The sequence below is a fragment of the Mustela putorius genome, unplaced genomic scaffold (assembly GCF_011764305.1).
Source record: "Mustela putorius furo isolate JIRA1106 unplaced genomic scaffold, ASM1176430v1.1 tig00000827_pilon_pilon_pilon, whole genome shotgun sequence".
Taxonomy (NCBI): Eukaryota; Metazoa; Chordata; class Mammalia; order Carnivora; family Mustelidae; genus Mustela; species Mustela putorius.
Window position 1 is genome coordinate 4,994,562 of NW_025421489.1, and position 13,687 is coordinate 5,008,248.

Here is a 13,687-nt window from a genome sequence, read left to right on the forward strand (position 1 = left end):
TTATACCACTTACACTTAAAAATTAAAATGGATTAAAGACTTGAATCTAGAGTTCCAAAGGGGAGTGGAAAGAGGACCCCAGAGAGCCCCAAGCAGCTTCACTGCCTCCAGTGGCCTCCTTCACACCCTGGAAGGAGCTACAGCTGGCCCCAGTCACCATCACTGCAACCACGAGCAGCAAACCTCCACCCACCCTCAGCGTCACAGACCCCAAGCCCCACACCACTGCAGTGGCTTCACATTGCTGGCGCCAGCCAGCAGGGACGAGATCATCGCAAGGAGGGTTGTGGGAACAGTAAATGGTTCAATGTAAGAAACCGGTATGATTTCATCAACAGGAATGACACCAAGGAAGATGTGTTAGTGTGTCAGACTACCATAAAGAATAAACCCGGAAGTACCTTCACAATGTAGGGGATGGAGAGACCGTGGAGTTTGATGAATGAGAAAAGGTTTCAGAGGCATAAATGTGACAGGGCCTGGTGGATCTCCAGTGTACAGCAGTGAATATGCGGCAGACTGTAACCATTATACATGCTACCCACATCACAGGGGTCCTCCACATCACAACTCCCAGCACAATTACCAGAATTGAGTGGGGCAAAGAAGGACCGATCAGAGCCTGCTCCTGAAGGCCAGGCTTAACAGTGCTGCCCTCCCACAGGTGAGGGTTTCCCCCTTACTACATGCAGAGCCTCCATGGCCATGGACCACAGTCTTCCAACCCTCCTGTGCAGGGAGAGGTGATGGAAGGTGCTGACACCCATGTTCTCCATGCAGGAGAACAAGGTAGACCAGTGAGACAGAATATGCATCTGGATTATACACCACGATTCTGCACGGTCCTCCTCACCAAAGACAGCCTAGAGAGCACAGCAATGAAAAAGCTAAGGAAAATCAAGAAGATGAGATCCAAAGTCAGCAGCCACCTCAACATTCATACCATCACAGACACCCAGAAAACCCTAAACCACGAGATGGCAAAGAGACAAAAGCAGCGAGTCCACCAGCTGAGAATTCATCCACTTCCTAGGTTGAGCAGGGCAGCGCTGACTAAATGCCAGCTTACCATCTCTACACCATCATCCAGTTTAGTCCAACAAGAAGAAATGAATATGAAATTCTAAATATGAAATGAACAGAAGTTTGGACTTGACCTTAAGTTCTTGCTTTTTGCCCACTGATCAGATAAATAGAACTATCTGCGTTATCTATGCAGCATGGGGTTTTTATTACTTTTACCTAAAGATGTCTCTTTTTAATAATGAAAAAGTTTTTTAAAAAAAAACCTGGTTTTTCTCAATACATCTTTAAAGATTTTTAAATTGTTTCATATCTGGATCTAGTTGAAATTTTTAAGAATCTTATTTTTAATTTGTAATAAAGGTTTACAATTTGATTTTTTAAAAGTCAACAAATGGCAAGCACCAGTTAATAAAGGTCTTAGATAATTAAAAAAAAGAAAAGAAAGAAAAACTTGAACCTCAGACTTGAAGTCTTAAAAATCCTAGAAGGGGGAAAAAAAAAAACAGTAATCTTCTTGACAAAGGTCCTGGCAATGACTTTCTGGATCTGGCAACAAAAACAAAAATAAGTAGAACTACATCAAACTAAAAGCTTTCTGGACAGCAAAGGAAACCATCAACAAAATGAAAATGCAGTGCACTGACTGGGAGAAAATATTTGCAAATTCTAATAATATTCTAATTCTAATATCTAATAAGGGGTTACTATCCAAAACATTAAAGAACTCAGTACAACTCAATAGCAGAAAAACAGTCTGATTAAAAAATGGACAGAGGACCTAAATAGATATTTTTCCAAAGAAGACATACAGATGGCCAACAGATACATGAAAAGATGCCCAAGATCACTAATCATCAGGGAAATGCAAGTCAGAACCACAAAGAGATATCACCTCACATTTGTTAGAATGACTAGTATCAAAAGGACAAGAAAAAAAAGTGTTGGGAAGGACTTGGAAGAATAGGAACCTTTGTGCACACTGTTGGTGGGAAGGTAAATTGGTGCAGGCACTATGGAAAACAGTATGGAGATTCCTCAAGAAATTAAAAATAGAACTACCATATGATCCAGCAATTCTATATCTGGGTACTTATCTGAAGGAAACTGAAAATACTAACTCAAAAAGCTATATGCACCTCAATGTTTCCTGCAGCATTATTTACAGTAGCCAAGATATGGAAACAATCTTAAATGTTCATTGACAGATGAAAGGGAAAAATAATGTGCTGTGTATATGTATTATGTATGTAAATATACATAAAATATACATATATAGATTTGTGTGTGTGTGTGTATACACACAATTATTCAACCATAAAAAAAGAAGAAATTCTTGCCATTTGTGACAACATGGGTGGACCTTGAGGGCATTATGCTAAGTGAAATAAGTCAGAGTAAGGCAAATACCATATGATCTCATACTGGAATCCAAAAACAAACGAACAAAAACCATGCTCATAGATACAGAGAACAGATTGGTAGTTGCCAGAAGGGGAGGGTAGGGAGTAGGTGAAATGGATGAAGGAGTTCAAAAGGTACAAACTTCTAGTTACGAAATAAGTCGTAGGATATAATCTATAGCATGACAACTGTAGTTAATACTGTATTGCATATTTGAAAGTTGCTAAGAGTAAATCTTAAAAGTTCTCATCAGATACCACCTCAAACCTGTCAGAATGGGTAAGATTAACAACACCAAAGCCAACAGGTATTAGCGAGGATGTGGACAAAAGGGGAGCTCTCTCGCACTGTTGTGAGAATGGGAACTGGTTGCTGCCACTCTGGAAAACAGTGGAGATTCCTCAAAAAGTTAAAAATAGAGCTACCCTACAATCTGGCAATTTTACTCACTATTAGATATATACCCAAAGGATACAAACATACTAATTTAAATGGGCACATGCACATCAGTGTTTATAGCAGCATTATCAACAATAGCCAAACTTTGGAGAGAGCCCCAATGTCCGTAAGAAGATGTAGTATGGGGATGTTTTGGTGGCTCAGTCGGTTGAGCATCTGCCTTCTGCTGGGTTCATGATCCCAGGGTCCTGGGATCGAGTCCTGCATCAGGCTCCTTGCTCAGCTGGGAGCCTGCTTCTCCCTCTGCCTACTGCTCCCCCTGCTTGTGCTCACTCTGACAAATAAATAAAATCTTTAAAAAAGAAAAAAAAGCGGGAAAAAAAATAAGATGTGGTATATTGGGGCACCTGGGTGGTTCAATTGGTTAAGCATCCGTCTTCAGCTCAGGTGATGATTCCAAGGTCCTGGGATGGAGCCCTGAGTTGGGCTCCCTGCTCAGCAGGGAGTCTGCTTCCCCCTCTCCCACTGTACTCTATCGCTCAGTCTCTCTTAAAATAAATACAATCTTTTTAAAAATTTCTTTAAGGACACCTTGGTGGCTCAGTTCGTTAAGCGGCTGCCTTCAGCTCAGGTCATGATCCCAGCATCCTGGGACTGAGTCCCACATCAGGTTCCTTGCTCAGCAGGGAGCCTGCTTCTCCCTCTGTCTGCCTGTGCTCACTCTCTGACAAATAAATAAATAAAATCCTTTAATAAACAAAAAAAAATTTCTTTAAAAAAGGGGTGTGTGTGTGTGTGTATGTACATATACACACACAATGGCCTTTTACTCAGCCATCAAAAAGAATGAAATCTTAACCATTTCCAAGGAAGTGCATGGAGCTAGCGTATATTATGCTAAGTGAAATAAGTCAGAGAAAGACAAATATCAAATGATTTCACTTATACATGGAATTTAAGAAGCAAAACAGATGACCATGTGGGAGGGGGAAAAAGGGAAACAAACCCTAAGAGACTCTTAAGGATGGAAAACAAACTGAGAGGTGATGGAGGGAGGTGAGTGGGGGATGGGCTAGATGGGGGAGGAGTATTAAAGCAGGCACTTGTTGTGATGAGCATTGGGTGTTGCATTTAAGTGATGAATCACTGAATTCTACTCCTGAAATCAGTGTTGCACAGCATGTTAACTAAATAGAATTTAAATAATTTTCTTAAAGTTCTCATCACAAGAAAACAAAATTCTATCACTATAAATGGTGACATGGGGGTTGGGGTGCCAGTCCACCTGCACATATTGTGCTCAGTTGAAAACCTTGTAACTTTTGACTCCCCCAAAATTACTAATAGCCTATGATTGCCCAGAAGCCTGATAATATAAGTCAATTAACATATTTTAGGGGTGCCTTAGTGGCTCAGTAAGTTGGGTGTCCACCTTCAACTCAGGTCGTGGTTCTAGAGTCCGGGGATTGAGCCCCACGTTGGGCTCTTTGCTCAGCAGGGAGCCTGCTTCTCCCTCTCCCACCACTCCCTTTGCTTATGCTCTTTCTTGCTGTCAATAAATAAATTTTAGGGTCACCTGGGTGGCTCAGTGGGTTAAGCCTCTACCTTCGGCTCAGGTCATGATCTCAGGGTCCTGGGATCCTGGCTCTCTGCTGGGTGGGGAGCCTGCTTCCTCCCCTCTCTGCCTGCCTCTCTGCCTACTTCTGATCTCTCTCTGTGTCAATAAGTAAAATCTTTTAAAAAATAAAATAAAATAAATTTTAAAAGTTTTTAAAAAACACATATTTTGTATGTATTATATATTCTTACAATAAAGTAAGCTAGAAAACAAATGTTACTAAAATCATTTACAGTGCTGTATTTACTTAAAAAAAAAAAAAAGAAAGAAAAGAAAACCTGTGTGTAGGTGGACCCATGCAATTCAAACCCATGTTGTTCAAGCAAGGGTCAACTATATATATAAATATCGAATCATTGTGTTGTACATCTAAAACTATTGTAATGTGTGTAATGTAATGTTGTGTGTAATTATACTTCAATTAAAAAAAAATCCCTCCAGGGGCACTTGGGTGGCTCAGACACCTGACATCTGCCTGTGGCTCAGGTCATGATCTCAGGATTGTGGGATCAAATCCCCACATCGGGGGTGCCTGGGTGGCTCAGTTGGTTAAGTGACTGCCTTCAGCTCAGGTCCTGATCCTGGAGTCCCGGGATCAAGTCATGCATGGGGACCCTGCTCAGCAGGGAATCTGCTTTTCCCTCTGATCCACACCCCTCTCATGCTCTCTCTCTCTAGTAAATAAATAAAATCTTTAAAAAAAAAAAAAAATCCCCACATTGGACTCCCTGCTCAGTGGGGAATCTGCTTGAATTTCTCTCCCTCTGATTCTCTTTCCCCCCGCCCATGCCATGCTTGAGCTCACTCTCTCTCTAATACATAAATCTTAAAAAATAAAATAAAATAAAATCCCACCAGTAGCTTTTTCTGTCATGCAGAATAAAGGGGCCAGCATCCTTGCAGTGGCCTCGAAGTCCTTATGTGATTTTACCTTCTTACCTTTCTGGCCACATCTCTCCCTGCCCTGCTTTGCTGAAGCCACCCTAGTCATCCCATTATGGCTCAGACATCCTAGACATCTTCCACCTGAAGCCTATTACAATTTTCTCTTTCCTATCTCAGAGTAATTCTGCTGGGTTGTATTTTACTGTGTATCAAATCACCACAACACTTAGTGACATAAAATATTTTTTAAAAGACTGGATCAAACATACTTGTGTCCGTTTCTCCAGGGGGATTTATTTACTGTTGCTCCCCAGAGAGGAAGTAAAGAGGAATTTGAACTACATGCATTGTCTTGACCAAAGTTTCTAAGCTATCTTTAGTAAAGAACCAGATTTAAAATATTTTTAGTTTTGGGGGTGGGGGGCTTAAAGAGCATACGAGTTGGGAGGAGGGGGAAAGGGAGGGGGGAAAAAATCTCAAGCAGACTCCCCACTGAGCATGGAGCCCAATGTGGGGCTCCATCTCCCAACCCATGAGATCATGACCTAAGCCAAAATCCAGAGTCAGTCACCCAACCCACTGAGCCACCCAGGCACCCAGTTTAGAACATTTTCATTTCCATCTGTTGCTGACCAATCTATAGTCCTATTGTGCCAAAGAAGAATGCAGCTCACACTTAATGTGACCCGCCATGGTAGTTTGACATTTTACTGGCTTATATTCTGTTTAAGTTGACTTATTTCACTCAGCATACCTCTAGTTCCATAATCTCTCTAGTTCCACCCACATCGTTGAAAAAAAAAAAAAAGGAAAGAAATTTCATTTCTTTTGTTGGCTGCATAGTATTCCATTACAATTATCATACGATCTCCCTGATATGAGGAATTTGAGAGGCAGAGTTGCGGGGATAGTGAAAGAAAAAAATGAAACAAGATGGGATCGGGAGGGAGATAAACCCTAAGAGATTCTTAATCTCACAAAACAAACTGAGGTTGCAGAGGGTAGGGAAGTATGGAAAGGGTGGTTGCATAATGGACATTGAGGAGGGTATGTGCTATGGTGAGTGCTGTGAAGTGTGTGAGCCTGACAATTCACAGACCTGTACCCCTGGAGCAAATAATACATTTTATGTTAATTTAAAAAAAAAGAAGAAGAAGCATTTTTGGTTGTTATGGCAGTTTTAATTTGCTGGCTCTAACCCTTACTTCAAGTTTATGGATTTACTTTGTCACAGATGGGTAAAAAACTGTTGGCAGATTGGCACCAGCCCACGGCCACACTTTAGGGTCACTGGTCCAAAGGTAGACCTCCCTTTTTGGGAAGATAGCTAACTCATAGATGAGGAGACATTTCTGGGCACAACATGAAGTGATTGCTGCTGAAGGGTCACAACCTTGGAACAACAGTTTGGGGGAAGTTCCAAGAAATTCTTTAAAGAAGAGTTTCTCCTCTTAAGAGTGAAAAGACATTTGAAGTGATTTTTTAAAATTATTTTGTTTGGTTGTCTTTACATACAATTTATTCATATAAATAGTCAAGGGTACCTAACTGCTCGGTTTTTAAATTGGAAAGGAAAACTGTAGAGGTGAACATCAAATATGCATCCTGAAACACGAAGTCAGTATAGAGCATGGATTTGGAAGGTAGCAGATTATTAGATATACCATTCGCATTATTCGGTATCCATTATCAGATATATCTGATATATCTGATACTTTAAGTGGTGATGCTCTTTTGCAAGGACATTATTTCTTAAATGTCTAAGAATTTGAGTTGAGCTGAATCTACTAAACATTGTTGAATCCAAAATTGTAACTTTTGTAATTATATAAAATAATAATCATTAGTAGGTCATTTCAATAGAAATATTCATTAGGGAGTTTCAATATCTATCAGATAGAAATGGACCTTTTCTCTTTAAAGAAAATATAAATAAATACATATAAAATTTCTTCTAAATTGGCCATAAGTTTTCAGTACCTCATAAATTGCATGATACTTAGTAATTAACATTTTGTGGTCTACAGCTGTGAGGGGGAAGGTATGTATAGATTACTCAAAAAATAGAGTGTGCTTTCTCGTACAGCTTCCAACTCCTCTCCCCCAAGAATAGTGAGGATTTTCAAAGACATCAAATCTTTGAACATATGTGGTTTTATGATAAAAATCTATCCCAAAGGGATACTATTTGGGGATACAATTTAAATTTTCATATCAGCTCTTACTTTAGTAGATATATTTTGAGGTCATTACATAAAAATATTGAATAATTTGAAAACTTACTTATTTTTTATTCAGTATGGAGATTTATTCCCAGAGCGGGGCTTTTCTGATGCAAAATTGGAATGCTTGTGTAGTCACAACAGCTGTCCCCACACCATGTGGTGTCTTCCATTACTTTACTGTAGAGATGAATTTTTGGCCCAGTGTCTCAGTAATATTGGACACACATGGTTTTAAGTGGCAAAGCAGTATGCTTATGCATTCATTTGACTTTCACAGCTACAGTTGGCTCCAGATTAGAACAAGGAGAATACATTCACACCATGGCCACCCTCATGGCTGCTGTAGTAGCTGGATCACAGTAGGCTCTGTTGCTTCTAAAGACACAACTAACTATTGCTGAGGAATTACACATTCACCAAAGTGCCTTACAGCTGTAGGAGAGAGAATAATGAATTGCTAAAAGGATTCTTTCAAAGATTTCAGATTATGGGCCTAGTTATTATCGATCCAGTTTTTTTTTTAATATTAATAATGAAAAAGCACAGCCATGAAATAACTATGAAACTAAAAGGAAAGATTGTCATAGCAATAGATGATTTTTTAGAATGTCAGTCCAGATACTTAAAATTTTTCCTTCCCAGAAAAAAAGTGGCACTGTACTTTAAGATTCATTAACAAAGAATTAAAATCTGATTGATTTTTAATGTCCATTATTCATGTCTGCAGCGTATTTGGAAAGCCAGTGGATTAAAAATAGGAATTATTGAAAAGAATTAGTTTACTATGTGACACAATGGCTACAGTGTTGATATTTTAGACAACTTTTTGCTTAAAAATTTTGTATGATTAATACAGAGGTAAGATGACTTGATTTAATGTGAATTTGCATTGTTACACAATATAGTTTGGATACTATATCTCTGTGCAATGTCAACCTCATGATTCCTGGTATGACTTTTACCATAAACTTAAATTCTTATTAACTCTTTGGGCATTTCTGAAGTCAGTTGGTGTAATTATTAAAGTTTCAGTTTTTTTAGAAATGAAAATATTTCCTTGGAAATCCACTCATGTCCCACTAATGTCCATATAATAACTTTAAATAAAGTTAAAACAAACAAGCAAAAAGAAAAGACCTTCAGTGTAAATTTTCAAATTATTGGATATGGAGCATTAGACTTCTGATATTCATTAAATATCAAAGAAATTCTGACCATACCCTATGGAGACTACCTTTTTATAGAACTGAATTTATGCATGTATGGTACCGGCTGTACTGATGAATATGTTTGAGGCTTTCAGCTTTTAGTGGATACAAAATAGAATGATTGATAAAATCCTCCCTACTATTGGCTATTATTTACTGACTCTTAAGTGGCAGGTTGTATTTATGCCAATTTATCTGCTTCAGGGAACATTCTTGATAGCAGAACAAAGTGAATAAAAGTAGTTTGCTTTGCAAATGAATGCAAATGGGAGAGCCTTTCGGAAAGCCCTTTAACAGGGGCAGTGCACTTTGATTATGAGTGAAGCTGCCATTTGGACATGGTGAAAAGAGCACGCTTGAACCATTGATTGGGGGAGACAGTAAAAAGTCAGGAAGGGCCCCGTTAAGCTTGCAGTGAGGCAGGCGGATGTCAGTGTGGTTAGAGCACAGTGGGAGAATGACAGGGAGGATTAGTGTCAGGGAGAAGCTTTGCTGTAGCTGTGGAGATAGTCCCTGGGGTCACTCACCTCTGACTGTTGTTCTGTGCTGATGGTTCTGTAATGCAAACAGCCTGATGTATGCCTGTTCATTATCGGAAATGGTGATTAGAAAAGGTATTTGTCTCAAAGGTTTCCTTCTTTCTTTTTTTCTTTTTTAATTAAAGAAAATAAGGTGGGCTTCCTCCATTTCTCTGCTGACTCCTGGAGTAGTATTGTTTAATACCACAGTGGTTGCCGCCTCTGGTAGGGAGTAGTTTAGTGCTACAATCTAATGTAGAGTTATTGTAACATGGTTATTTGTTATTAAATAATGGGGGGGTGTTGTTTTGGGGGGTTTTGTTTGCTCAGCTTTGGGTTTGAGCAAGTAGTACTGAATAAAATGCAGAGAATATGCTTGCTCTTAGAATTTTTGCTTTTGCAAAAAAGATTTCATAATCTTGAAGGTATTTTTTTTTTATTCAGTTTCACAATTAGATAAAATTTTAGGGGCTATTTACCTTCTCAGAAATGAAGTGTTGCTTTGCATGGACTTGAGATTTTAAGTCTCAGTTGTAGGTACTTCTAATTTTCTGTTCTAAGTTTTATAAAGTGCTAACCATTTGATAAGTTAAACCTCTTGAAAATACACGATTTTTAGAGTTAAGTTTTATTACAGAATGAACAAAAACTATCTCTGTTTCAGTTCTGATTCTAAAGCAGTACATTTACTTGTTTACATTTTCATTTTTACTTATAAGGTGTTTTGTTTACTTTAGGTATAATTTCTCTTAAAACTTTGGAGACCTTTTATAGTAACCTTTTAGGAGGCATCTGTGAGAGCAGGGTGACACACAATGTATTTCATAGGCTTTGAGAGTGGTTCCTCACTTAATGCAAAACTGAACTTTTTTTTTTTTTTTTTTTTGGTCTTCAAAAGCCTGGTCTCACAATATTTCTGCTTTCTTATTTGGTATACATAGGAAAATTTAAAAGGCTGCTGGAGCTTTGCATTCTTATGTTAAATATGCAGCTCAAAGCTTTAGCTAAACTATTGGATACATGTTAATAGTATTGGTTTTGTAGTAAGCAAATTGCCCAGTTTGTTTCACAGGCTTATTAAATGTTACAGCGAACATTCTCTAAAATTACTTTTTTCTGTAATTTTTGCAGGCACCTGAATGGACAGAAGAGGACCTCAGCCAGCTGACAAGAAGTATGGTTAAGTTCCCAGGAGGGACCCCAGGTCGATGGGAAAAGATTGCCCACGAATTGGGTCGATCGGTGACAGATGTGAGTTTACTCAGATTTGCATTGTATGGAGAGTGACAAACCAGAACAAGCCAACTATGTAGAAGACAGACATAGATGCATCCGACATTCTCTTTGGAGAAAGGCTACAATTCTTTTAGGACCTGGAAGTGAACCATTAATGAAATAAGCAAGAAGCAGATGTCAGCCAGTCCCCTGGTCCACAATTAACAGCTGTGTGAGGAATTCTAGTGTTGAGAGACTTAAGCTACAGTAACCTAATCAAAGAAAACAGTGCTGGTTTTTGTGCTTAAAGTGACCCCTTTATCTGTGGAGAAAATAGTTCTTAGACTGATCAGAATTAGAGAAGTTCTATTTCAGCTGGATCTTTTTAACGTTGAAGTACAGATTGCTATAGGTATTTAATCAGGTGGTTTGCATTAATTAAATCAGCGGGGTTCTTACATATATCTTTTTATTTCAAGAATGGTAACTACCATCCATTTTGACAAGTTGTTTAACCAAAAAAAGTAATATATGTGAACAATATATATCGATATATAATATATATAATAAAAATAAAATAATATATATAATAAAAATATATAATTTTTATTATATATATCTGTGTGTGAATGAATATATATATGTTGAATATAATGAATATATATATAGATACACATATATGTGTATCTATATATATATAACTGGCTATATCTAACATTTAAAAGACTAAGTATTTACCTGAAAAGTTTTTGATTTCACACTTTATTCAGGAAATTTAAGGCAGAGAACCTTATAAAAGCATCTACCACAGTATCTGACATGTGCTAAATAGTAAATGTTTACTTGAAATTCAAAGAAATCTTTATTTTTATCAATATGAGCCTTATTTTCATAATTGATAGTAAATATTCTTTACTAAATAAGTCAGTTATTTACTGAATTTAAGTAAATCCTGTACACCTAAAATATTTCAGGGATTACTGAAAGCAAAAGATTCAAATGACCTCTTCAATTCTGTTAGTATACCCTTGAGTCATTTTTGATAATGAACAATTTTAAAACCCTATGAAATGACTAGCTCAACCACCCCGACAAAAACATCCAGCTTGTTACATAAATGCTAGGTTTTTTTCATAATAAACTTCCATTTTAATTTATAAGCAAACTTACAAAATATTACTGTCAATTTTTTTTCGGATAGGAACTGCTTTGAGAATTTTAAATAATAGAGATGTTTTTACTATCAAATAAGTCTTTTAAAGATCACATTTAAAAGACTACTTTCTGAATTTTTATATGATTTTTGCATCATTTTGGCTTCAGAGTTGAAGTCTCATGAAAAAAAGCTTTGTATATTCTAACTTTTTTTTTTTTCTGTTTCATGAGGAGATCCATTATTTAGATGACTGGAGACAAACCATAAGGATACCTTTTCTTCTGCTAAGAATGTTATTGGGATGTGCATTTTATAACCTTGTTTTTAGGTTGCTCATAAAAGATAAATTAATAATGGCTTATCCTTAAATATCTGACCAAATGGTTATTGATGTTTTAAGTACTATGACCCTCTAACTATACTACTGTTACTATATGATTAACAAAAATTACTGAAATAATTTTTAGAAAGTCATAAAACAAACTGGTTTAAAGGGCCCTAAGACTTTTAGTTTTACTGGGGAAAAAAAATAGTTCATTTAGTGTCGCCTTTGAAGGCAGCACTGCCTTTAACTTTTTTTTTTTAATTCTTATTTTATATATTTATTTGACAGAGAGATACACAGTGAGAGAGGGAACACAAGCAGTGGGAGTGGGAGAGGGAGAGGGAAAAGCATGCCTCCCACTGAGCAGAGAGCCCAGTGCGGGGCTCAATCCCAGGACCCTGGGATCATGATCTCAGCTGAAGGCAGATGATCAATGACCGAGCCACCCAGACTTTAACTTTTAAATGACTTTTTAAATAACATTTAACTTTTAAATAACTTTTAACTTTTAAATAACTTTTTAAATAACATTTCTATGAGACCTCATAGTTAATAATGTCAAAGACAGAAAACAGAATAGAAGCAATATTTTAAATTAAGTTGTTAAAATCTGGTAAATTTTTATCTGTATTTTTAAGAAGAGAGATGAAAGTTTCTATGCCAAGAATAGACATGGTGTAACCAACACAGCCTTGAGAATGGCTAGTTAGTATCAGAGATCTAGAAAACCTATATATTGTTCAGTAGTCTTAGTGCAGTCTTGGTATAGGCAAAGATATCTTTTCAAATTTTTCAAATTTTTGCAAATGCATCCCATATGTTTCAGTTGTTTTTCTTCTAGACTTAGCCAAAGGAAACTGAATCCATGTCTGCACTAGATATATTTTCTTCTTACCATGGAAGTAGCAAACATGACTTTTTGGGATTTTTTTTCTTCCAAATATTCTATTTTCATAATAAGGTACCTAAAATACCTTGAACCTAAACTTCTTTGGCACCAAGAAATGCACTTGTGACTTTTCTTCTATGTACAGCATGTACACTGTATTTTCATTCTGTCGGCATCACATCCTAGCTGGACTACACGTTTCATTTCAGTAACCCCACACACATGTGCAGGCACACACAAATCACTCTCCTCAAGAGAGCAGGTGTCTGTAGACTCAGGTAACACACAATGAAGTGAACACACAATGAAGTACATCGAAGCAGCTGAAGTGGGTTCAGCTAATAAGTTCCTTTAGTAAAATGTTAAGATCACTTTAGATCACTTATACTTCTTTTTGGCTTATGGCATTAATGAGATTTGTTTTCATTAAGTATTTAATTATGGCGAAAAAACAAATTCAGTTTGCTGTCATCAGAACCTCTGCTTCCTGACATAATCAGTACCAATTCTCCCTGGTCTGCACATCTGTTCCTTGAACCTTTGTTTTTTTGTTTTTTTGGCTTGCTAACTTTCTAACTTCAGGTTTAGTTCTATTTCCTTCAAGAAACAATTGACCTTTTGCAGGGAGCAGCTAGAGTATGTCCCGTATTTGGGTTGACAGATTACAATGAAAAACCCATTTTATTCCTCATTTTAAAAAGGAGTTTTCAGTGAATTAATGGTCGCAATCAACAAGTTGCTAAATTCTACTCTGGATAAAATACAAGCAATGTGATTGCCATTGTAAAAAATTCAAAGTATATTTTAGCTCAGATATATCAA

At 37.2% G+C, this 13,687-nt stretch overlaps 1 protein-coding gene and 1 pseudogene across 1 annotated transcript in view; both read left to right on the forward strand.

Annotated features, from left to right (window-relative positions):
- DNAJC1 (DnaJ heat shock protein family (Hsp40) member C1) overlaps window positions 1–13,687 on the forward strand; it is a 230,965-nt gene that overhangs the window by 191,593 nt on the left and 25,685 nt on the right. The window contains exon 9 of the mRNA XM_004757596.3: window positions 10,412–10,531. Within this exon, the coding sequence (XP_004757653.1) occupies window positions 10,412–10,531 (120 nt within the window). The remainder of the gene's footprint in view (window positions 1–10,411; window positions 10,532–13,687) is intronic.
- LOC123393345 lies at window positions 23–1,288 on the forward strand (annotated as a pseudogene).